This window comes from Carlito syrichta, unplaced genomic scaffold, assembly GCF_000164805.1.
Source record: "Carlito syrichta isolate Samal-C Ts95f unplaced genomic scaffold, Tarsius_syrichta-2.0.1 Scaffold302579, whole genome shotgun sequence".
In the NCBI taxonomy this organism is placed as follows: Eukaryota; Metazoa; Chordata; class Mammalia; order Primates; family Tarsiidae; genus Carlito; species Carlito syrichta.
In genome coordinates, this window is record NW_007246675.1 from 461612 (window position 1) to 488950 (window position 27339).

The following is a 27339-nucleotide window of genomic DNA, read 5'->3' on the forward strand; positions in this document are numbered from 1 at the left end:
GCGGGTACATGCCACTGTTCCCAACTATAACATGTCTATTCTGCATTCTATTAACAAAGTCCTTTATGAAAGGACTATGGTTGTTTCTCTTTAGAAATGCCTCCCATCCAGCCCTATCTTTAATAAAATGCATATACATTTTTTCATTAAAAAACACCATAAATAAGTAGAATTTATCCCATACATGCATGGATGCTTTAACATTATAAAACCCAATAATATAATAATTTTCTTATGTGTACTTATATCTATTTAGAAGGAATCATGTAACAATTTTTTTCTTGTGTGCTAAAGGCTTTTGAATTCCATTCATTACAGTTTACTTCAAGAAATGCAAATAAAAGTCCTGAGATTTGAGATGTTCTTTTCCATTAAGCTTGCATGTTTATTAAATAGCTTTGTGAATACTGTGTTGTAGTATAACATTACTAGGATAGCTTTCCCCCTGTGTTTTACTATGGATACAAATATCAAATGAATATTTAAGTTAACCTGATTAAAAACATAGATTTGAGGAGCATATTTACATATCAGTGCAGCTGCTTTGTGCTTTAGCTTAGAGGCTACAAAAAGCCTAAGTTTTGATTTGCTTGAGTAAAACTGAGGTTTTTTGAAAACAAATTTAAAAATAGTATACTTCCTAACTAAACTACACATTTTTCTTTAATAAACTCAAATATTATTGCTTAAATTGGAAACTGTCAAGAGTAAAGAATATTAACAACTTCAGTAAGTGCCACATGATTTGGACATCCAAGTGTTCAGGGCCTATTTTATATTTTGTTAAAAACAAGAGTATCAAATGACTACATTTGATCCAACAAATATTTCCTAATTACCCGTAAGTTGAGCACTGGATAAAACACAAATCCCTGCTTCTTGAAGAACTTCCTCCCTATGTATGGAACAGGTATACACACTAATTTTAACTTAGGAGACAGCAGAATCTAAATGAGCAGGACAGCCCACTTACTACATTTTTTTTTTTTTTACAAAAAAAGACTAGGAAGATTCAGGAAACAAGGAACTGAAGCAGTGAAGGAGGTTAATTGAACAGTCAGAGTCCTAAGCATGCTAATGCTAACACTAAACGACTACAGGAGGGTGTTCAGTTGGAGAAAAACCTTTCTGTATATCTCAATTTGCGTGTTTGTAATGAGAATAACCCCAATTTTAAAAATTTAATTACATTTAATAAACACAATGAATAGCCTCTAGCAGTCTAATTTTTCAACTCTCAAACCTTTGCTTACTTAAGTCACAAATAGTAGGCATTTTCTGATTTCACAGAGTTTGCTCTTGATCAGAACAGTTTAGAAAGCAATGTAAACAACCTGGTAAACAAACCAAGGGTGAGAGTCTATTTAAGAACAGGCTTGAAAAAAACTTCTATGATCCAAATCCCCATCCACAAACACAAAGAATATTCCACTACATCATGAACAGGCTGGCAATAACAATAATTAGGAACAATTTCAGTGATAGCATAGCTAGAGAGTTTTTTTCTATTAGGTTGGTGCAAAAGCAATTTCGGTTTTGGACAGTGAATTTTAAACCATTATAACTAGGTTCAAATACATCTTTATTCATCAAAATAGGGCCATTACAATCAATACGCTTTTGCCGACGAAAAATAAGTTTGTTTATTCCTGTAGCATAAAAATCTGTGCTCTGGGATTCAATGAACTCTTGGAAAGCATTTTCTGCATCCTGCTGTTTGTGAAAGCATGTTCCCTGCAAAAAGTTATCAGGCTGCTTGAAGAAGTGGTATCTGGGTGGTGAGAGATCAGGTGAATATGGCGGATGAGGCAAAACTTCGTAGCCCAATTTGTTCAACTTCTGAAGCACTGGTTTTGCAACATGGGGTAGAGTGTTGTCGTGGAGAAGAACTGGGCCTTTTCTGTTGATCAATGCTGGTTGCAGGTGTTGCAGTTTTTGGTGCACTTCATTGATTTGCTGAGCATACTTTTCAGATGTAATGGTTTCACCAAGATTCAGAAAGCTGTAGTGGATCAGACTGGCAGCAGACCACGAAACTGTGACCATGACCTTTTTTTAGGTGTAAGTTCAACTTTGGGAAATGCTCTGAAGCTTCTTCTCAGTCCAACAACGGAGCTGGTCGTCACCGGTTGTCATATAAAATCCACTTCACACGTCACAATCCTACTGAGAAATGGTTTTTTGTTGTTGTGTAGAATAAGAGAAGACAACACTTCAAGACGACTATTTTTTTTATTTTCGGTCAGCTCATGAGGCATCCACTTATTGAGCTTTCTCACCTTTCCAATTTGCTTCAAATGCAGAATGACCATGGAATGGTCAACACTGAGTTCTTCGGCAACTTCTCATGTAGTTGTAAGAGGATCAGCTTCAATGATTGCTCTCAATTGGTCATTGTCAACTTCCAATGGCTGGTGACTATGCTCCTCACCTTCAAGTCTCTTGTCTCCTTTGCAAAACTTCTTGAACCACCTCTGCACTGTATGTCCATTAGCAGTTCCTGGGCCAAATGCAGTGCTGATGTTGCAAGTTGTCTCTGCTGTTTTATGACCCATTTTGAATTTGAATAAGAAAATTGCTCGAATTTGCTTTTTGTCTAACATCATTTCCATAGTCTAAAATAAATATAAAATAAACATCAAGTAATAAGTAATTAGCAAAAAAAAAAAAGTGAGAAATGTACATTAAAATGATGCATAACATAATCACATTTATTTAAGAATGTATTTCAACATAGAGCCAGCAAATTTCAACAATGCAAAAACCGCAATTCCTTTTGCACCAACCAAAATCAAAGCCAAATGGTTGCTTTGTTACTCTATGTAATGTAACTTCTTTGTAAAGTCTAATCCTAAGAAACTCAAAGCCCATTTCAAACAATATATATAAGAAGTCAATCTCAGTATCTAGAGCCATTTGGGTCTTATTCTAAAACTTTTCAGGCCAGGCACAGTGGCCCATGCCTGTAATCCTAGCACTTTGGAAGGCCAAGGTGGAAGAACTGCTTGAGCCCAGGAGTTAGAGACCAGCCTAGGAAACACAGTGAGATCTTCTATCTACAAAAAAATAAATTAACTGGTGTACAACTGTAGTCCTGGCTAATCGGAAGACTGAGGAGGAAAGATTGCCTGAGCCCTGGTAGAAGCTGCAGTGAGCTGTGATCTTGCCACTGTACTCTAGGGGGGTGACTAAGACTCCAACTCAAAATATAAAACTAAATTAAAATCAAACTTCCCAAACCAACTTTCCCAATGATCAGTTTCTGTTTTTCTATTGTCTTTTTTTTTGAGATGGAGTCTCACTCTGTCGCCCAGACTGGAGTGCAGTGGCCACTCCCGGCCACCATAGCCTCGACCTGCTGGGCTCCGGTGATCCTTCCGCCTCAGTCTTCCAAGTAGCTGGAACTACAGGCGCGCGCTACCATGCCCGGCTAATTTTTTATTTATTGTAGAGATGAGGTCTCGCCAAGTTGCCCAGGCGGGTCATGGACCTGCAGGCTCAGGCAATCAACACACCTCAGCCTCCCAAAGGCGTGGGATTACAGACTGAGCCACTGAGCCCGGCTTTTTTTTTTTTTTTTAACTAACAATTTTTTTTTTTAGAGAAAGGGTTTAACTATGCTGTTCTCTGAGTTGGACTTGAACTCCTGGACTTAAGCAATTTTCCCACTTCAGCTTCCTGAGTAGCTGGGACTACAGGAATGTGCCATCATGTCCACATACTTCTTAAAACTTTTTTGTTAAGACAGGTTCTTGCTATGTTGTCCAGGCGGGTCCCAAATCCCTGGGCTCAAGCAATTCTCCAGCCTCAGTCTCCCAAAGTGCTGCGCCCAGCCATGCCTAGGCATTTTTATCTCAATATGCATGTGGTCAGCTGACTTACTGCTTTCACAGTCTCACATCATTGTATACATTTATCATCAGGATTAAAATGAGTGTATAAATCACCAGAGAATAAAATACACAGGCTTATACATTTCATGAGATGTTTACAGTAATTTCAAAGCAAAGTGTCACCTCAGAGAAGTCACATGGCAACAAGCATGATTTTCAAAAGCCTCAGGCCCCCAACGCCTTACCTTAACCTCCTTGGAGCTACTGGAAGTCTTTCCTTCAGTCTTCTTCTGCTTAGATGTGGAGAAACTGTTTTTGCTGCTGCTGCTGCTATTCTCCTTGTTGCTGTTACTGCTTGACTTTAAGGAAGAAGACTGACTAATAGTCCTCTTCCGAGAGCCATGCTCTGTTTTAGCAGGATCTTTTGAAGGAACAGGCCCAGCAGGAGAAGGCAACAAATCCTTTTCTTTTGCAGCACTCTGCTTAGATGACCTGCCAAACCAAACAAATGCCCTAATTTCTCCACACAGTAATACAAGGGATGAGGATTTTTTTCATTCCTCTTTGCCTGCTTTTAAGACAAATTTGTTTTTCCCAATTTGGTTACTAGGATGCATGTTTCTGCAAAACAAAATGAAACTGTAAAATCCATGAAGGCAGGCAGCTTGTCTGTTTTTCCCTCCCATGGCTGTACATCCAGTGCCAAAAAACATAACCTATCACACAATAAGTACTCAATAAATTATTTGTTGAGTAAATGAACAAATGGGTGAATGATGAATGAAGAGATTTCTGCTTCTAAGTTAGCAACTAGTTTCTTGGAAGTTTTAGATAAACTTGCCATCTAATCAGAAAGTGAAAACGCTTTACTTTAATTCTTACCTCATAGTCACCTCTACCCTGTCAAAAGAGGAAGTACCACCTAAATCTTAAATGTTTTTCATCCCTAATAACTACAAGTTTCCACTATTAGGTATATATATATGTATGCGTGCAAGTATGAGACACATGTTCACTAAAAGGAACACTTTGAGAGTACATTACAAAGTACCCAGTACCAATATTAAAAACAACACTGGTGTGCAATATGTTTTGGAGACATACTCTCTGTTGCTGGATGGCTTGTGGCCTCCTGAATTCTTCTCCTCTGTTTTAGGTTTCTTATTCTCACTGGCTCGGCTATCATCTTCATTCTGGATGAAAAACAGAAAACAGCAGCGACTAGGTCTGATTTTTATTCACCTAACCTCAGCTTCCAGCACTAGTCACCCCCAAACAGAAAGAAAATAAAAGAGAAGTGAGAGGATTAATTTAAACGACATTCAAAAAATTAGGACTTAAGACCGAGAAGAGGCTTCTTGTTTTAGACACATAGAACCCAAGCACTTAAACAGATTTCCTGTAATCTTTAAGATGGCATCTTTTCATATGAATAGACACTTCTCAAAAGAAGACATAGGAACAGCCAACAGACACATGAATAAATGCTCAGCCACACTAGTCATCCAAGAATTGCAAGTTAAAACTATACTGAGATGCCACCTAACTCCAGTCAGGATGGTCATCATCAAGAACTCAAAAAACAACAGATGCTGGAGAGGATGCGGGGAAAAGGGAACACTTCTATACTGTTGGTGAGAGTGTAAACTAATACAGCCTCTGTGAAAAACAGTTTGGCTATTCCTAAAAGGTCTAAAAATCGACCTCCCATATGACCCTGCAATCCCCTAAGTGGGAATATACCCGGAGGAACTCAAATCACTCTATGAAAAAGATACCTGCACACGCATGTTTACTGCAGCATTATTTACAGTAGCAAAAACAGGGAACCAACTGTGCTGCCCATCAAAAGAAGACTGGATAAAAAAGTAAGCCGGGCTCGGTGGCTCAGCTTGTAATCCCGCGTCTTGGGAGGCTGACGTGAGTGAGTTGCCTAAGCCTGCGGGTTCGAGACCTGCCTGGGCAACTTGGTGAGACCTCATCTCTACAATAAATCAAAAAATTAGCCGAGTGTGATAGTGCACGCCTGTAGTTCCAGCTACTTGGAAGGCTGTGGGGGAAGGATCGCTGGAGCCTAGCAGGTCGAGGCTACAGTGGCCGGGAGCAGCCACTGCACTCCAGTCTGGGCGACAGAGCGAGACTCCAATTCAAAAAAAAAAAAAGGTGGTACATATACACGATGGAATATTACGCAGCCATGAAGAAGGACAAAATTATGAACCTCACAGCAACTTGGATGAACTTAGAGGCTATATAATATGGAGTGATCTATCACAGAAACAAAGAACTGAGTGTCACATGCTATCATTCATAAGTGGACCTTGAACAATTGTAATATTATAACAAAAGGATTGTCAGTAGTGAGAAATTGCCAGGGGTGGGGCAGGACTGGCAGTAGTGGGATTCTGCCGGGGTAAGGGGGGCACTCCTCATCAACAAGGGTACCTGCATAATGAACATTTGTATAGTTAACCCTGAATTGTACCCCACATCTTTAAAATACAAAATTAAAAAGATGGCATCTTTTCAATATAATGATGTGGGAGAGTGTGTGTGTGTGTGTGGGAGGGTAATTATAATTAAAATATAATTCACATACCGTAAAATTTACCCTTTAAAATAAAGTGACAGGATCTTGCTAGGTTTCCCAGGCAGGGCTCTAATGCCTGTGTTCGGTTGATCCTCTCACCACAGTCTCCCAAAGTACTGAGATTACAAGTATGAGCCACTGAATCTGGCTTTAAAATATCTTCATCATCCCCAAAAAAACACTCCATACCCATTAGCAATCATTCTCATTTTCTGCTCCCCTGAGTTTCCATTAATCATGTTTTGTCTTTATGAATTTGCCTATACTAGACATTTCATATAAATGTCATCATACAATATGTATGGCCTTTTGTGACTAGCTCCTTTCATTTAGTGTAATATTTTTATATGCAGAAGCATGGATCAGTACTGCAATCCCATTTGTGGCTGAACAGTATTCCACTGCATGGACATACCACATTTTATTTACCTATTCATCAGCTGATGGTCATCCAGGTTGTCTCTACTTTTTGGCTAACATGAAAAATGCCACTATGAACTTCCAAGTACAAGGTTTTGTGTGGACATATGTTTTCAATTATCTTAGGCATATATCTATGAATACAATTGCTGGGTCTTAAAGCTACTCTTTAACTTTTTCAGAAACTACCAAACTGTGTTCCAAAGCAGCTCCATCATTTTTATATTCCCACCAGCACTGTATGAAAGTTCCACTCTTTTAGATCTTCACCAACATCTGTTACAGCTCTCCTTTTGTTAATAGCCAAGCCTAATAACTTTATGGCTAAAGACATAAGGGGTAGGCCCCTATATTGCCAATGCTACTTTCCTAGGTATCTCTCTTAGGTTTTTCTTGTATTTCAAATATCAGGGTACAAAAATGCAAACATTCTGCTATAACAAGAGTCTGTTCCCTATACAAATGATTAAAGATGGACAAATGAAAGCATGAAAAAAGGAATCTACATCCTTCATTACCCTTGACTGGGTCTCCTCTTAATTATCATGTGCTTTATAAAACTCCAGGTATTGCCCCTGGCACTTTATTTGACCAAAGTCATAAATCTAAAAAATAAAAAATGAGTTTCCTGGTGTTATATAAAAGAAAAAAATTGGCTTATAGATAGTAACACTAAAAATTTTAGAAAAATTTATGCCAATAAGATATGGGGCACATCTTTTGGAGGAAGGAGATTTTTAATTACAAGTTATACACATTACAAAACTTAAACAAAAAAGCACAAAGGATTTTTACTTTCTATGTTATAATTTGAGTGTTTAAATCTTATAAAAAATGTAATACTTTCTAAGCACAAACGAACCATGCTTTTATTCTATAAAAAAATCCTTGTCTCCTAAACAGCAGAGTCTATCATATACAAGCTCTTATTCTATGAAAATCTATGAATTAATCCCATAGCCAAGTCCAGTAATCTGAGGCTGTGGGTTACAGGGCCTGTCAGTCCTCAACTGCTTACGAGTAAAGCATTCCTATACTTATTAGCTATAGTATGGAAAGTAGTAAGTTTCAGTTTTCTAGAAATTCAAATGTGAACCATTTCAATTTTTTTCAAAAAAGGAAAAAGCAAGACATTAGTGTAATTTGTCTGCATATACATCATCTATACATGTTACTGTGATTTTAAGAAAAGGAGAGAGGAAAATATTTCTGGCTCACTTCATTTTAACAAAATGTTCTGCTTTTCCTATCCTACATGTAATTCTCAGATCAGTTGGGATTAGCACTGCACAGCTCACTGCAGCCTTGACCTCCAGGGCTCAGGTGATCCTCCCACCTCAGCCTCTCGAGTAGCTGGGACTACAGGCATGAACCACTGCCCCTGGCCTGTGGTTTTTGTTGTTAAGTCTACCTGGTAAGACCATTCTGGCACCTATTTATTCATCTGCTCAAGCTTAACTTTCAGTCTTTTACAATCATACATGTACATATCAGGGGAAATTATAGTTTTCTTCAATGCAGACGATCTTATAATGTACTTTCTCCTAAAAATTCCTCACTAGAACTGAAAAGATTAAGCTTTTTCCAGAGTTTCCATCTATATATATAAGTTACTTAGTTCTTTTCATTATATGATTATTGTCCTCAAATGATAGACATCTGTGAGTTTTCACATTTCCTGGGTCTAAAAAAAGCTGACCTTAAATGTATACCAAGCTTTGTCTTTAAACCCAGATTACCTTGGAAGTATTTAGGGATGAGAGCAGGCTATATGCCAGAAATGTTTTTAGTTCCTTTCTCATTTGTTTTGTTTTTGAGACAGGGTCTCGCTCTTGCCCAGTCTGGAGTGCAGTGGCATCATCCTAGCTGACTACAGTTTCCAACTCCTGGACTCAAGAGTTCCTCCTATCTCAGCCTCCAGAGTAGCAGGACTACAGGCGCATGCCACCACATCTAGGAATGTTTTTAGTTCTGAGTTTTGTTAACGGAAAAAAGCTGGAGTATAGAGGCCGTGGACTGGTGAAATTCTTAAGGATGTGTCAAAATTGGTGAGTCAATTTTTTTAGCTGAATAAATCAGTAATATGAAAAGTGTTACCTGGTGTGGGTATAAGACAGAAGACAATGGCAAAGCCGGGCGCAGTGGCTCAAGCCTGTAATCCTAGCACTTTGGGAGGCCGAGGTGAGAGGATTGCCTGAGCTCAGGGGTTCGAGACCAGCCTGGGCAACTTGGTGAGACCTCGTCTCTACAAAATCAGAAAACATTAGCCGGGTGTGATAGCGCATGTCTGTAGTTCCAGCTACTTGGTAGGCTGAGGCAGAAGGATCGCCTGAGCCAGCAGGACAAAGCTGCAGTGGCTGTGAGTGTGCTACTGCACTCCAGCCTGGGTGACAGAGTGAAACTTCCAACTCAAAAAAAAAAAAAAATAATTGTGACAATCTGGAAAGTACATATCCAAACAACAAAAAAAAAAACCTGCAACCAAAATGTTAAGAATGTCGCAAAGGCCAATTTGTAGTTTCTGCTCCTCTCACCTCTACACTGGCAAGCACACTCAATGAACAGAAGCACCGCATCATTTCTTATCTCATTAGAAACAATGCTGCTTTACTAAAGGAGACAGGCAGAAGCACAGAAGTCCTCAAGAGATTGATCTGTATGTAGCCTCAATTGGGCCTTGGGCTTACCCACTGTTTTCCCTCACAGCTCATGACCTACCTTGTTATTCTGTGGCTTACTGAGATTTCCATAGCATTTCACATTCTCCTATTTCAAAATCAACAACAACGACAAAAACCCTTTACAAACCTTATGCTTCCTCTTTCCCTTGTTGGAAACTTTTTCTGAAGCTTGTTTCTGAGCCTCTCTCGTGTGCTTTTCTGGCACATTTTTCTTTTCCCCCTTGGGTGGCTCTGTTTCTTTGTAAGGCTTTCCTGGTATTCTAGTCAAGAGATTCAGGTCAATCTTCACAATAAGTGGATACCTGTCATCAGGTTCACTGAGGGGTGAAAGAAGTTCCTTCTCTTCCATAGGAGAGAACATTCGTTGCCGAAAAAAGCTATCTTCTTCCTCCACCGAGGAGGGTTTAACGGGAGTCCTATTGCTCTCAGGGTACTTAGGAGTTTGTGAGGAAGGAGGAAGGCTCTCGCTTTCATCCGAATCTGAGGATGAGGTATCTGTTTCTATGATTTCCCTTGATTTCTGGGAAGATTTACTTGCTGATTTATATTTCTTTTTCTCTGTCGTAGGTCGTGGGGAAGATTTAGACTCCTTTTTTATGTTGGGTTTTCTTGAGCCTTTGGTGGCTGCTTTGTGTCTGCTGGAGGGCATGCTGGTAGTTAAGTCCACAGGGGTTTCACTTTCTATCTTCAGGCCTCCACGAGGCTCTTCGGCAGCTGCCTTCTCAGTCTTTTTGGGTTGTTTTTTGCCTACAGTTCTTCTCTGTGTTGTGCTGTCACTCTGTGCAGGAGATTTCTGCCTTCCACGCCCACTTTCTGATCCCTTTTGGATGGTTTTGGAGTCTCGTCCAGGAGTAGTGGAACTTGTTTCTTTAGGTCCACCTGGATCAGTGTAGCTATTCCCAGTGCCCTGCTCTCGGCCTTCCTTTTTGTACCCTTGAGATGATCGAATGTTACTGTCCACTGAAGAAGCTGGTGACACTTTATGTGGGTTCACTTTATTTAACCAGTTATCAAGCTGCCATTTGTTTGTTGGTGGTGGTTCAGGCTGAAAAACAGAAATATGCATGCTTTTTTCAATATTGAGCTGTCTCCCTTAACAATCTTAAGGAAGAGGAAAAAAATACCATGCCTAATATAACAAATGTATTTGCTTTTCATGGCTCTGTCTGAACCAAAGCAAAGGGCTAAGTATTGACTATTACCTCTAATCACTGGAATGAGAAGATAAACTTATTGTTATCAATAACCTTTAAGTTGCAAATATTCCTGTTAAGAATTCAATCTCAGGCAGGCATGGTGGCTCAAGTCTGTAATCCCAGCACTTTGGGAGGCCGAGGTGAGAGGATTGCCTGAGCCTGTGGGTTCGAGACCAGCCTGGGCAAACTGGCAAGACCTCATCTCTATAATAAATCAAAAAATTTGCTGGGTGTGATGGTGTGTGGCTGTAGTTCCAGCTACCTGGAAGGCTGAGCCAGAAGGATTGCCTGAGCCTGGCAGGTCGAGGCTGCAGTGGCCGTGAGTGTGCCACTGCACTGCAGCCTTGGCGACAGAGTGAGACTCTGATTCAAAAAAGAAAATAAAAAAGAATCCAATCTCAAAGGTACTATTACAAATGACCATATAGTATATGTAATTCTGGAAAGTAAACAAATGATGTAGGTACCAAGAGAGATTTTTAACTGCATTTTATCAAGCTATAGCAAAATCATACTATGTAAGACTCTTTTTTAAAAATCAAGAATAACTGCAGAACAGCAAGAACCCGTTGAGACACAGAAATAAAGACCAAACTAGAGAAAAACAATATTTTTATAACCTACAATATGACACCAGGTAATTCCTATTCTAAACCAAATTTATTCAAATAACAAAGAAACTGAAGTATTTAGGTTCCCGCTGAGGTACACAGTTCAATTTCTTTTTATCAGAATATGAAACTTTCATTCCTTCACCTTTCATATTTGAATCAGGTCTTAACTGGACATCACCAAGGGCCTTGAGAGGGCCTATGGGAGGTAGCCCCTTCTGCCTCTCACCTCTGGAGATGCACTCTGAGATGGCTCATTTGCCTCACTGTCACTGGAACTACTTTCACTCTCTGAGTCAGATCCAGAGCTGCTTTCAGATCCACTGTGGCTGCTAGAATCATCCCTTGAGTTATCTGCTCCTTCACTATTATGGTGTGAAGGCTCAGAGTTACTAAAAGAGATAAAGCATATAAATGATCAAAAATTTTTAAATACTGACAATAGGAAAGCATCCAAATTTAACAACAAACTTTATTTAAAATGTTTACTATTTGTTAGGATGTTACAATTCTATGAATCCAGAATCTCATTGTATATGAAATAAATACTTCCTTTAAAAAGTTTCTGATATGCTATTTAGCTGATAATATTCACCTTTAAAAAAATTGAGATATAACTTACACACTACTCAATTTAAATGTATAACTCAATGACTTTAGTAAATTTACAGAGTTGTACAACCACCACCACAATTGACAAAATTTACTTTTAATCTTTTTTATAAGGTTACTTATTATATTCCTACAATATTATTAAGCTGACCCCAAATCTCCGAATAATAAATAAATACATAAAAGGATGCCTACCTTCCTGGTGTACTCCTTGGCATTGTCTTATCACAATCCTAAAATTAAAACATTAAGAAGTCTGTGAATGAATAAATAGCATTCTATGTGCTTAATGTGAACAATACCTGAACTCATAATAGAAAAACTGACTTCTCTAATGTATTCATCAATGTTTACTTAGTACTTATACTGTTTTTAACCTAAAGAATAACTCAATTGCCAGGATAAGATCAAAAGCTTTGTTAATATTTTTGCCAATAATCTCCTGCTATACAAGTATGTTCTAATTCATAATAAATGTTAAGGAAAAGCTATTTAAAAAAATAAGAAAAACGGAGATTTAAAGACAGAGCAGATAACCACACACACACACAAAAGAAAGCTTATAGAAGAAACTTATTTTAAACACCTGGAACATAAAATGTATCATTCAAGTATAATTTTTTATAAAATACAATGAAAACAAATACTACATGAGACTAACAAAATCACACACCTGTTCCCCATCACTGTCTTCACTGCTGCTTAGTTTTAAGTCATCTTTTAACATACTAGAGGGAAAAGGCAGAAAGGATTATTATTTTTAGAGCAGTGTACCATGGTATGACAGAGTATTAAATATCTACCAATAATTCTAGAAATAATAACTGTGGTGATTAAGCCAAAGACTTAAATGAAAAACAAAAAATCAGTAAGTCTTACTCTGTCTGGTTTGGCTCATAGTTCAGACTAATAATTTAAAAAGAAGGAATTTAATCATTTCATAAGCTCTAACCTTTTCATGAGTAAATTATTCACCTTTTCTAACAAATAAAGGCCACTTTCTATAAACTCTCATATTCACTTGTTATCTTTAACTTTTCTCTAACTGTACACAAGTACATATTCATTATTTATTTTATTTTATTTTTTGAGTCTCACTCTGTTGCCCAGGCTGCAGTGCCGTGACACACTCACGGCCACCCCAGTGTTGACCTGCTGGGCTCCGGCAATCCTTCCGCCTTAGCCTTCCAAGTAGCCGGAACTACAGGCATGTGCTTCTACACCTAGCTAATTTTTGATTTATTGTGGAGACAAGGTCTTGCCAAGTTGCCAGGGCTGGTCTCGAGCCCCTGGGCTCAGGCAATTCATTCACCTCAGTCTCCCAAAGTGCTGGGATTACAGGCTGAGCTACTGAGCCCAGCCTATATTCATTATTAAAACAAATTAACATAGGCATACACAACAGTCCACTAGAGAGATATGACTCCTAAAAAGAAGGAAGGTAAAATGAAAGCCTCAAGCAATTCTCTTGTTCCCAACACTCCCACAAAGAGAAGTTTGTAAAAATGTTGACAACTGGGCAACTGTGAAAATCATAACACTTCCTAAGCCAAAGTTCTAAATCATAAACACCTTGGTAGTCCTCTGTAGAAGTAACCTACAAGGTTACTATCTACCACTTTTGGGTAAGAGCCTTGGCTATATAGCAAAAACGACCATGTATGTATTTTTCAAACTACAGGTTCTAAACTTTCCTTGATTAAAATTCAAATCAATTAAGAAACACACACAAATACTATAAACTAATCATTTCTGAAATTTGTTTTTGAAAGTAAAACTGGGATGGGCTCAGTGGCTCAGCCTATAATCCCAGCACCTTGGGAGGCCGAGGTGAGTGGATTGCCTGAGCCTGTGGGTTCGAGACCAGCCTGGGCAATTTGGCAAGACCTCATCTGTACAATAAAATAAAAAATAGCCGGCCATGGTAGCGCGCATCTGTAGTTCCAGCTACTTGGAAGGCTGAAGGATCACTGGAACCCAGAAGGTTGACACTGGGGTGGCTGTGTGCGTGCCACTGCCCAGTCTGGGCAAAGGAGTGAAACTCCAACTCAAAAAAAAAAGAAAAAAAAGAAAAAGAAAAGAAAGTAAAACTGAAAGATTTTAAGTTTTTCTTAAAGCGGCTGGGTACAGTAGCTTGCGCCTGTAATCCCAGCACTTTGGGGCTGAGGTGGGAGGACTGCTTGAGCCCAGGAGTTCGAGACTAGAATGGGCAACATAGTAAGACCTCGGTTTCACAAAAATTAAAAAAATTAGCTGAGTATGGTGGTGCATGCCTGCAGTCCCAGCTACTTGGGAAGCTGAGGTGAAGAATCACCTGAGGCCAGGAAGTCATGATTGTGTGGTGAGTCATGATTGTGCCACGTACTCTAGCCTAGGCGACAGAGCAACACACACACGTGACTCAAAAAACAAAAACCAATAAATTTTCCATAAAGCTGTAAGATCAAAACCACTAAACTTAAAATCTACGTAAGGCCAGGAGTGGTGGCTCATGCCTGCAATACCAGTACTTCTGGAGGCGGAGGCAAGAGAACTGTCCAGGGGTTAGAGATCAGCCTGGACAACTTGTCAAAACTGCATCTCTACAATAAATCAAAATATTAGTTGGGCATGGTGATATGCACCTGTAGTTTCAGCTACTTGGAAGACTTCAGAAGGATCTCCTGAGCACAGCAGGTTGAGGCTGTGGTGGCCATGAGCCTGCCACTGCACCTCAGCCGGGACGACAGATACCAACTCAAAAAAAAAAAAAAAAAAATCTACCTAGCAACCTACAGAACATTCCTTGTCTTTTTATAGGAGAGGAAAAAATTAATACAAAGGTTAGGGAGAACTACAGCTAGAAAAATGTTTAATTTATCATTACCAGTAGTTCTGTTACCTTTCTTAAAATTTCATGACAGTCTACAATCAGTGAGAAGGCATCTTCAATAACAGCTTGCACTTTGTCTCAAATTAACCTACATTTCTAAATCTGACTCTAAGTCCAAAGTATCACACATAAGATCACCTTGAAATAAAGTAACCAGGCAATTTATAAACTGGCCAAATTAACTGGGATGGGAAAAAAGGAGTTTTCTTTTGGATAAGGGCTTAATCCATCTCTATGTTGGATTTCCTGTAAGGAAATGTACTTCCTCTGAACTATCTCAGCCCTTATTATTTATTTATTTTCTGAGTCGGAGTCTCACTTTGTTGCACAGGCTGAAGTATAGTGCTGCGTCGACCTGCTGGGATCCAGTGATCCTTCTGCCTCAGTCTTCCAAGTAGCCAGAACTACAGATGTGTGCTACCACACCTGGCAAATTTTTTGATTTGTGGTAGAGTCAAGGTCCCACCAAGTTGCCCAGGCTGGTCTTGAACTCGTGAACTCAGGCAATCCACTAGCCTCAGCCTCCCAAAGTGCTGGGATTACAGGCTGAGCCACCAAGTCTGGTCCAGCCCTCATGATTTAATAATGGCAGTTCAATGAACCTGTTACACATATGAATATGTCAAAGCTTTTACCAGACTGCTCAAGGTCCTGCATGCTTTTGTTCCTTCAGCAACGAAAGTGATATACATATATATAGTAGGAACACATAAGTGGTTTAGATATTGAAAGGACAAAATGAAGTCAATATAGCCAAAAAAGCAGCCGTGTTAACAATGCTTAGATGTGTCATGTTTTTGTAGCAGCTCACTTTAATTTGCCCTCTAATCACTAGTCAAGGGATAACAGATTTCTCAGAGGTAGCTATTGATAATTGTTTTACAACCCCTCTCCAGCTTGTTTTGTATTAGTCAGCTTTTCTATTCCAAGTATTTGCCTAAACCAAGTTAACCTACTCAGCCTCTTGTGACCTTCATGGCACAGACAGACCCCATCACTATGGCAGCAGTCATGTGACTGGCCCACCCATTTGCCTGTCATCTATCACCTGACGTCAGTTCTTGTGCTTACCTGCCTCTTCAAGATGACGTGAAACAGAACACCACCCAACCACCTTAAGGACCTGCTCTCGGCCCCACCCCCAAAGGGAAGGTTTAAAAGCATTAAAAGCATTCAACCTCAAGCAGTCATTTGCCATTGCTTTACTAAGCTCTGGTCTGACCATGTGGCTTTTTGAGCTATGGCTGCCATGTTTTCCTAAGCCTTGGCCCCCTCCCCTGTCTTGGGGAGGTGAATCTCTCCTCTCTCTAATTTACTTTCTAAATAAACTATATTTTCCAATCTAACTTCTGTACGATTCTTTGTATCTTTTGTGCAGCACCGCATTACAGACCAGACATCAATAAATATGATGGGGAGGATTTCTTATATTCATATATTTTCATTTATTTATTTTATTTTGGTAGAGATCGGGAGTCTCACTATGTTGCCCATGCTGGACGTGAACATCTGGCCTCAAGCAATCTTCCCACTTCAGTCTTCTAAGTGCTGGGATAACAGTCATGAGACCAGCCTATGTTCATTCTTAGATATTCCTATATTCAATTGTCATGACTACCAGGCTGCGGTCAGTCACAATATAGTTTGTGGCTATGGCATAGAGAGCTGGCACCGTGGCCACAGTTACTTTACTGAGTTAACTTGTGACCTCAGGAATTCAGGAGTTTAATCTCTGAGCTAGAATTATTACTTACAATACACCACCCTATTACATCTTGATGCATATTCTTAGTTCTACCTACAAAATAAGAAAACTTTAAGTTTTATTGGAACACAGCCACACTCATGGTCTACAGCTGCTTTTACGGTACAGTGGCAGAGCTGAGTAGTCAGGACACAGACCAGATGGCCCAGAAGGTCTAAACTATTTCACTATCTAGTCCTTTACACAAAAGTTCACATATGCCTGCCTTAAAAAATGAATATTTTTAAGTACTGTTCAAAATATTCAGATATCACAGGTAACTTTTAGCAAAAAAGACAAATATTAAATTTATTAAGCAATACACTTACGATTTAGACTGGTGCCCATTTGAAGTTTTAGAAGGATTATATCTTTCTAAAACAAAAAGAATGTAAAAGTCAGCAAATAACATATAGTTATTTGGACTGTAAAATATCTACCCTCAAAAAAATATAAATCAAAACAGTGAGATATAATTGTTCATTCATAAAATCAGCAACACTTTCAAGTCCAACAATATGAGATACTGGTGAGTACAGAGGAAATAGGCACACTCATATGCTGTTGGCAGGACTATAAACTCATACAATCTTTTTGAAGGTCAATTAGTAGTATCTTATCAATACTGTAAGGCTACTGACCCAGCAATTCCAAAGAAAGGAATTTACCCTACAAGTATATCTTGAGGAATAAATACACACACAAAAATGCTTATTATACCACAGTTTGTAACAGCAAAAACTGCAAATAAATTAAATGTCTATAAATAGGGAACCAATTAAATAAATTATACTTTCATATTATAACACAATTTTAATATTAAAAAGAATGAACAAGTACTTTATACTGATATAGATACAGATCTAAGACAAATGAAGTGAAAAACACAAAGTGAATAAAGAGTAGATGCAGCTTATGATCCTATCTGCCAATAGGTTCTGGGAGAGAGAATGATGGAGAGGTAAAAGGAAGGATGAGACATTCTTAAAAGAGAGAACATGTAAATTTTCTGACCCATAGTTAGCTATTTTCTGCATGTCAACAATGTCAAGTCCCTATTTCCTATAACTACAGCTTTAAGGTAGAAGAAATGGATATACAGATAAAGAAAGCTTAACATATTAATAGAGATATTCTACTAGTTTCATCTCTGCATAAGATCATTAAAGATAACAAGTTAAAGATCAAAAAGGTCCACATTTCCATCCCCCAAAATACTTTATAGCCAGTATAAATCTATACCTTATTTAAGAAATTAGTGATCTTGGCCAAAAAAATCTGATATGTTATATGGTGAAGCGCAGACATTTGCAATGGTTCCTGACCATACCACTATCAACCTACACAGCCGGCATCTCGCGAAACCATATTTGACCAAGGCTATCTGTCTTCCCTGAAGCAATTCTGAGAAGCCAAGGGAGATAGGGGGAGGGTAAAGGTGAGGGTGTAGCAGATGCAGACTTTCTATCCACACCAGAAGACCAAAAATCTCCAGTTCTTGATTTTTTAAAGCATACCAAGACTCAGCTCAATCCAGTACCACCCATTAGATCATAAAAATTAGAATGAGACAAAAAAGGCAAAAGAATTACTAAAGCAATATATAGTGCAAACCTGAGATTTAATGCTCAATAAAGAGCTTACTTTGAAAACTAAGAGGAAAAAAATACTCACTTTGTTCTCCAGGGCCAAAACTGGACTGCTGAGACTCCTAAGAAAAAGAAACATAAAGTTATGTAAGAAGTGACACTAAAAGAGAAAGGTTCATTAGTGAAAAATGTTTCAAATTACACAGAAATGCTTCAAGTATGAAAAGAAAAGCACTGAAAAAAATGTAATGATTCCGTCTGATCAGCGTTGGCAATTTTGTGGTCAATACCGGACTTTTCCAAAGATTAATACAAAGGCAATAAGCTACCCATTAGTCTTTCTTCACCATTCATTTCTTTTCAGCAACATCCAGGGTATTCATATCTTAACTTAGAATATGCTTAATTTTTTTAAATGCTAGTACTAAAAACAGTTTACTAGGAAAAAATAGTTGTACAACCTATATACATTAAAAATATAGACTACTTTTATGCACTAAAAAAACCCCACATTGGATATTCATACATCATTTTACCCCTTCTCTCTCCCTGTTCCCAATATCTTAAAAAAAATTAGCAGCTTAAGGAAGAGACTGTCATACCCTTCTTGATAAGTACTTTCATATACTATGAGAGCATAGTGTCTGGCACTCAGGAAGTGCCATGAGAAAAAAACGTGGCTTTCTAAACTCTACTTTCATGATGAGAAGAGCTGTTTTCATATGTGCATTTTTTCACATTAAGTCTGTGATACTAGATGTAGTACTAAAATTACACAAATATCCCTTAAAGCCAGCTTAAAAATAAGTATAATCTTCCTTCAATTACATAATTATTTGTGAAACAGCAATCCAATCTTTTTAAAAAGCTAAAATATAGTTTAATTACTAAAAAAAATTATAAACCTACATTTATAGTCAAATGATTTCCAAGAGGATGCCAAGACCATTAAACAGGGAAAGAACAGTCTTTTCAACAAATGAGGCTAGGATAACTGAAAAGCCATATGCAAAAGAATAAAGTTGGACCTTTATATCACATTATATAAAAAAGTTAACTCAAAATGGATCAAAACCTAAATGTAAAAGCTAAAGCTATAAAACTCTTAGAAGAAAATACGATGCCTAATCTAAATGACCTGATAAATTGATAATCTAAATACCAAGATAAATTGAACTTTATCAAAATAAGAACTGTTCTTCAAAGAATGCCATCAAGAAAGTAAAAAGACAACTCACAGAATGGGAGAAAATACCTTTGAATCATGTATCCACAATATATTATAAAGAATTCTTATAATTCAAGGATAAAAAGACAACTCAATGAAAAAAAATATGAAAAGGATTTGAATAGATATTTCTCCAAGGAAGAAGTGGCCAATAAGCACATGAAAAGATATTTGCTATTATTTGTCATCAGGGAAATACAAATCAAACTCACAATGAGATACCATTTCACACGAGAATAAAAAAGACAGATAATGATAAGTACAGACAAGGAAGTAGAGAAATCTGAACCCTGGTGGGAATGCAAAATTGTGCAGCTGCTTTGGAAACATTCTGGTAATTCCTTAAATGACTTAGCACAGTTACCACATGACCCAGCAATTCTACCCTTAGGTATAAGGGTAGAAAAACACTTTTACATGAATGTTTACAGCAGCATTAATCATACTAGCCAAAAGTAGAAACAAAACAAATGTCCATCAGCTGATGAACATATAAACAAAATGTAATATATATCCATACAATGAAATATTATTTGGCCATAAAAAGGAATGAAGCCGGGCTCGGTGGCTCAGCCTGTAATCCCGCGCCTTTGGGAGGCTGAGGTGAGTGGATTGCCTGAGCCCGCGGGTTCGAGATCCGCCTGGGCAGCGAGACCTCATCTCTACAATAAATAAAAAAAAATCAGCCAGGCGTGGTAGCACGTGCCTGTAGTTCCAGCTACTCGGAAGGCTGAGGTGGAAGGATCACCAGAGCCCAGCAGGTCGAGGCTGCGGTGGCCAGGAGCGGCCACTGCACTCCAGTCTGGGCGACAGAGTGAGACTCCAACTCAAAAAAAAAAAGGAATGAAGTACTGACAACATGCTACAATTTAGTTGAACCTTGAAAACATTCTAAGGGAAAGAATCCAGTCACAAAAGACTATATAATATATGATTCCAATTATAAGAAATGCCTAAAAACAGGAAAATCTACAGAGATAAGGCAGATTAGTAAACTAGTGATTGTCTAGGATTGGGATTAAGAACAGAGAGAAAGATAATAGCTAAAAGGTATTTTTTTTTTGAGTTGATGAAAATGTTCTAAAATTGATTGTGATGATGGTTGCATAAATCTATAAATATTACACTCGATACCACTGAATTGTATGCTTTAAGTGGGTGAATTACATGGTAAGTGAATTATATCTCAATAGCACTGTCAAAAATTTTTTTAATAGTAGTGGCCAAGAAGTCACTCTTGTGAATTTTGTTTAAAATGAAGATTCCTAGCCGGGTGTGGTGGCTCATGCCTGTAATCCCAGCACTTTGGGAGGTGGAGGCAAGAGGACTACCTGAGTTCAGAGGTTCAAGACTAGCCTGGGCAACCTGGCAATACCTCATCTCTACAATAAATCAAAAAATTAGCCAGGCATGGTAGCGTGCATCTGTGGTTCCAGCTACTTGGAAGGCTGAGGCAGAAGGATAGCCTGAACCCAACAGGTTGAGGCTGCAGTGGCTGTGAGCATGCCACTGCACTCCAGCCTGGGCGACAGACACTGTAACTAAAAATAATAAAAATGAAAATAAAATAATGAAATAAAATGAAGATCCCTTTACCACCTTGAATTCCTTACTGTCTTATACTAATTTACGTGGCAAACTACCTAAAAGTTAATAGCCCCTACTACTAAGTAACCTCTGACTCCTTTCTTTCATCTCTGACAATAGTCAGTTGGTCACCAAATATACACTCACTAATGTACCACTGCTCCATGTAAATAAAAGTTAAAATGGCAATTGTTGTAAATACAATGAAGGGCAAATATACACACACAATTATAAAAAGAGGTGTATGAGATCTAGCCAGGAGATGATGAGCAAAAACTTCCCGGAAGAAGTATCTATCATTCAGATTGAGATTAGAAGGATATGTAGGAAATAAACTGAGAAATGAGGAGATAGAGAAGTACTCTGGAAAGAGAAAAAACATTTGTAAAAGCCAGGAAGGGAAGAGCACAGCTGGTATAAGGGACTTAAAGGCGGCCCATGGAGAAGAAAAAGTACAGGGAGAAGAGTGGTGAGAAATGAGGTTGAAGACCTAAGAAGCTAGACTTATATAATTTATAGATCTTATGTGTGTGCAGTTTATTACGTGGAAAAGCTATACAACTACCTGCACATTGTGAAAACCATCTTGGTTATTAAGAGGAGAAAAGCTAGAATGGAGGATACCTATTAGGAGGTTACTGCAATAGTACAAGTAAAGGTAATTACAGCTTAAACAAGTTGGTATGCAATCATTTTTGATCATGCACTCTATTACTAAAAAAGTGTTCCATTTGTATCCCCAAAATACACGTGTGTGTGTGTATATACGTATATATGTACATATGTATATATATATGTATGTATATATGTATATATATATATGTATACACACACACACACACATTTTTCTTCCCTCCTTTCCAAAATACATACATTGTATGCATTACTCCTTAACTAACATATACATTATAAGATTTAAATATTGCAATTCTGGGCCAGGCACGTGGCTCACACCTGCATCCCAGAACTTTGGGAGGCTCAGATAGGAGAATTATTGGAGGGCAGGAGATCAAGACCAGTCTGGGCAACACAGCAAGGTCCTGTTCTCTATAAAAAATTTAAAAATTAGCCTGGTGTGGTGGTGCATGTCCGTAATCTTGGCTACTTGGGAAGCTGAAAAGGTGAAAGCATCGCTTGAGCCCAGGAGTTTACAGTTAGAGATTTATGATCACACCACTGCACTCGAGCCTGGGTGACAGAGCAAGACCCTATCTCAAAAATAAAAAAAATAACAAACAAAAAACACCCCAAAATGTTTACAATTTTAATGGGTTAAGATAAAAAATAAGTAAAATTTTTATAATAATTTTTAAATTTGATTCATTAATGACAACAAAACTTTTCTTACACACATACAAAAACATAGTGCTTCAAGGGTATGAAACTAAAATTGGCTAATTTTGATATTTGGTTTCAATGGATGTCACAAAGACATACAAATGGAAGAAATCCTATGCTTATTAAATCATGGTACCGCTCAGGCACAGTGGCTCATGCCTATAATTCCAGCACTTTGGGAGGCTGAGACGGGAAGACTGCTTGAGCCCAGGAGTTTGAGACCAGCCTGAGCAACATAGCAAAACCTCATCTGTACAAAAAATAGAAAAATTAGCTGGACGTAGTGGCATGAACCTGTAGTAGCAGCTATATGGGAGGCTGCAGCAAAAGAATAGCTTGAGTCTAAGAGGTTGAAGCTGCAGTGAGCTGTGATCATGCCACTGCACTCCAGACTGGGCGACAGAAAAAAAAAATGATGGTACCGAATTTTCTACCCTTTCTCTTAATCATATAAACTTTCTACCGAAGTTGAACTAGTAGATTTCCATGTTCCCTGATGTACATCAGTTTCCAACAAAATGAATTCAAAGGTTTAATATTTTTAGCAAAAAGGTTCAAGCCTACAAAATAGAAAAGTCTGTTTCCAACATGACAATTTGCACATTATATTCACTATGATTTTTATTAACAAAAAATCGAAAAACATGATGATGTTATTATATGTTATTTTCCTAGCATGAGTATATATTTTTAAAGAAGCAGTTACTTTTTTCATTCATTGTTAAAATACCATCTTCGCTCTGAGGAGACATGAGAGTTTATCTAAAAAAATATGCTATGAACAGATCTGGTATATTTGGGATGTGTGTGTGAGTGAGAGTGTGTGTGTGTGTGTGTGTGTGTGTGTGTGTGTGTGTGTGTAAAAGGGAGAAAAAAGAGAGATGTCTAACTCATCTTTAAATGAGGTAACTCTGACATCATGAAACAATCAGTGAACTTCTACATTAGTATAAAAGGTATTCAGGATTACCCCTCATTTTATTACAAACTATTGTAAAGAATATGATTTTTTTTTTTTTTGAGTCAGAGTCTCACACTCTGTCGCTCAGGATGGAGTGCAGTGGCATGCTGTTCACGGCCACCTCAGTCTACCTGTTGGGCTCAACTTAGGCAATCTTCCTGCCTCAGCCTTCCAAGTAGCTGGAACTACAGCATATGTGACCATGAACAGCTAATTTTTCTAGATTTATTGTGAAGATGAGGTCTCAAAGTTGCCCAGGCTGGTCTTGAACCCCTGGGCTCAGGCAATCCTCTCACCTTGGCCTTCCAAAGTGCTGAGATTATAGGCGTGAGCCACAGCGCCTGGCAAGAATATGATTTTAAAACCGAGTTGAAGATAATCCAGAGTAATGTGGACACTCTGGGCTTCAACACAGTTGCTGCCATATTGCAACTGTACATAACCTGCACTTGTGGTACCACTACTCTTGCCTTGCCTGGGTTCTTTTTTTGTAGTTCCTGTTAAATCAACCACTACATCAACAGTAGCACATGGAGGGAGAGGGAAAAGATGGAAGGAGATGGGCTAGGGGAAGATATTATGAAGCGCCTAGGTAAGGATGTGCTAGGAAAAGAACAGGGTACAAAGAGAAGACAACTTAGGCTAAAATATGATGCTACACACAACTACATACCCAATTAAACACTAATAAATAACTCATATTACTTTCTTTTTTCCACAACCAAATGTTTGATACACTGAGGCAAAACAAATTTCTTCTTCTGTAATTCCTTATAGCACCTAGCAAAATGCCTGGTAAACTTTAAGCAATAGAATGAGAGGTAGGGGAGAAAAGAGTGTATTCAAATGAGCAATGTATAATGGGAGATGAAGAAAATATAGATTTAAGCAATATGCAATGCTCATGAGAAATTCAATGAACATGAGAAATAAAAAATGTTACTTGGATTTGTCAAAACAGACCACTGGTAATCTGAATTAAAATGGTTTGGGTAGAATACTGAGGGTGGCGGCAAGGGTAGATTGGCTGAATTGAGGAGAAAGTGGAAGAAAGAAAACAGACAGCAAATATGAACCAATTTTTAATAAGTTTAGTTGTAATCAAAGGAAGTGCCTGGGAGTAGTATGGAATACAGCAGGGGTCCCCAACTCTCGGGCCTCAGACTGGTCTATGGCCTGTTAGGAAGTGGGCCACACAGCGGGCAAGCAGCAGCTTTGACTGTGACCATCGGAGGCTACACTAGATTTTCATAGGAGCTCAAACCCCACTGTGAACTGTGCATGGGAGGGATCTAGGTTGGGAGCTCCTTTTAAGAATCTAATGCCTGATGATTCCACCCCACCCTCCCACCTACCCCCCATTCATGGAAAAATTGTCTTCCACAAAACTGGTCCCTGACACCAAAAAGGTTGGGGACTGCTGAAATAGACTAACTGCCTGCTGTTGTTTTTAAATGGGATAAATTCAGGGACATTTAAGTGAATTAGATGGATAGAGTAAATTAGCTCCCCAATATGTTCCTAAATGTAACTTCATACCACGTGCCACCTGTGAGCTGCTGTTTCAGACCTATCAATGGTATGAAGTCTTTTCTGATGTGCTCCTTATCTTCCATGTCTTGCTGGTGCTCATACATACCTCTTCAAATTCCCTAGGTATAGCAACTTTCTCCCTTTGCTGTCCTCCCATTGGATCTGGTCCATACAGCTAGTACACAAGGAGAATAAGTAGCTATTAAAGCCTTAAACCTCATATAAAGCTTTAAACTATATTACACATGAAGTTGTATCCACTGAAAATTCAGATAATGAGATTAGCTATCTGTAAAAACAACCTATCTAGGCAATAATCAGTAAGTAGCTAACTGAGGTATCTTAGAAACATCAAGAATCTAAACACAGTTACTTCAGCATATATGCCCAAATTCTGCCAACAAACATTCACTAAATAGCTAGCATGTACCAGGAACTATTCTAAGCACTGGCACATACTATTTTCCTGTCTTATTTAAATATCCATCTTAGAGCAAGGACAACACATAAATTGTATACTGTTACACCTCCAGCACCAGGAACACTGCCAGAGTTTCTAAACACGTGGTGAATAAATACAAGGGCAGTCAAAACCTTTAATATTCTCCAAACTATCACTGGAAAATTTCCCAAGCAATCTCCAAATATACTTATATTCTCTACTTCCCTCTGGAGACAAAGAATGACCTAGATGTACTCTATTCTAGGGCTATTCTCCTCTACTTGGGCACTGAATCTCAATCCTTCTTGTGAAGATTTCCTAAGGTTACCTTCTCTCCTCATGTATCATCTGTTTTTCCCTTTTTACTAAATCATTATAAATCAGCATATATATGTGATAAAATACCCTCATCTTATATAAACACTGCCCTAACATCACCACACTGTTCTTGGCACTGAGTTTCTCTGTACCCTCTCATAGAAAAATGCTTCAAAAGACAATCTGCTCATATATATTCAGTATCTCCAGTATCTTCTGAGCCCATTTCAATCAGTTTTTTGTCCTCAAACTTCCACTAAAAATGTTTGTCATTAATAAAAAGTATATTGTCAAAGCTAATACCTGGAACATACTAAGAACGTAATAAGGGTCTGTTAAATAAATAAATACACAAACATATTTTTAGAGATAGAAAAACATGTCTGACATCAAAACTATATTACATAGGTTTAACAGATTCAACATTGCAGAACAAAAGATTAGTGAACCAGAGACTACACCAATAGAAACCATCCAAAATGGAGCAAGAAAATATGAATAGCAAAAAAAGAACAGAGTTATTAGTGAGTTGTGGAAAAACTTCAAGGGGCTAATATATGTGAAATTGGAGTAGAAGAAGAAGAGAAAATCGGAGGTAGGGTACATAAAACATTGAGCAAATAATTGCAAAAGTTTTCCAAATTTGATGAAAAAAATAAATTCAAAACCTCAAGAAACTCAACAAACCCAAAGTACAAGGAAGATAAAGACCTACACCAAGATACATCATAACTGAACAGATTAAAGTCAGTGATTAAAAAACAAGTCATAGCCGGGCTCGGTGGCTCAGCCTGTAATCCCGCGCCTTTGGGAGGCTGAGGTGAGTGGATTGCCTGAGCCTACGGGTTCGAGACCCGCCTGGGCAACTTGGTGAGACCTCATCTCTACAATAAATCAAAAATTTACTGGGCGTGGTAGCACATGCCTGTAGTTCCAGCTACTTGGAAGGCTGAGGCAGAAGGATCGCCGGAGCCCAGCAGGTCGAGGCTGTGGTGGCTGGGAGCGGCCACTGCACTCCAGTCTGGGTGACAGAGTAAGCCTCCAACTCAAAAAAAAACTTTTTTTAAATTAAAAAAAAGAAATAAAAAACAAGTCATATTACATACAAATGAAGAAAATAATGACAAAATACATATCACAAATAATACAAGCCAGAAGAAGTGGGGCAAAATCTCCAACACAGAATTCCATATGGCTGGCAAAAAAAAAAATTCCATATGGCTAGAATTCCATATGGTTAGCAATCTATATCTATATCTATATCTATAACTATATCTATATCTATAGAGAGAGAGAGAGATGTTTTTAGTTGGAGTTTCATTCTGTCACCCAGGCTGGAGTGCAGTGGCACACTCACGACCACCCCAGTGTCGGTCAGGGGATCCTTCAGCCTCAGCCTTCCCTCCAAGAAGCTGGAACTACAGGCGTGTGCTACCACACCTGGCTAATTCTTTGATTCATTGTAGAGATGATGGTCTCACCAAGTTGCCCAGGCTGTTCTCGAACCCATGGGCTCAAGCCTCCCAAAGTGCTGGGATTACAGGCTTGAGCCACCACGCCCGGCAGCAACAATATCTTAAACAAAAATAGAAAGGTAACACTTATTTCAAGTACTAAAAGAATTGTTAAAGGAAGTCCTCCAGGTAGAAGTAAAATGATACTGAGAAGAATCTGAAAGAACACAAAGGGATGAAGAGCAATCAAAATGGTAACTATATAGGAAATCTTAGCCGGGCTCAGTGGCTCAGCCTGTAATCCCGCGCCTTTGGAAGGCTGAGGTGAGT

General features: G+C 38.4%; 1 protein-coding gene across 2 annotated transcripts in view; it reads right to left on the reverse strand.

The window, feature by feature from the left end:
• The window catches only part of AFF4 (AF4/FMR2 family member 4), a 66811-nt gene that overhangs the window by 13632 nt on the left and 25840 nt on the right, over nt 1-27339 (reverse strand). For both annotated transcript variants that reach the window (XM_008056944.2, XM_008056943.2), the window contains 8 exons: nt 18234-18270; nt 16889-16934; nt 12617-12671; nt 12139-12176; nt 11561-11723; nt 9652-10569; nt 4938-5026; nt 4079-4325 (listed from right to left, as the gene is read on the reverse strand). In XM_008056944.2, coding sequence (XP_008055135.1) covers nt 4079-4325; nt 4938-5026; nt 9652-10569; nt 11561-11723; nt 12139-12176; nt 12617-12671; nt 16889-16934; nt 18234-18270 — 1593 coding nt within the window. The remainder of the gene's footprint in view (nt 1-4078; nt 4326-4937; nt 5027-9651; nt 10570-11560; nt 11724-12138; nt 12177-12616; nt 12672-16888; nt 16935-18233; nt 18271-27339) is intronic.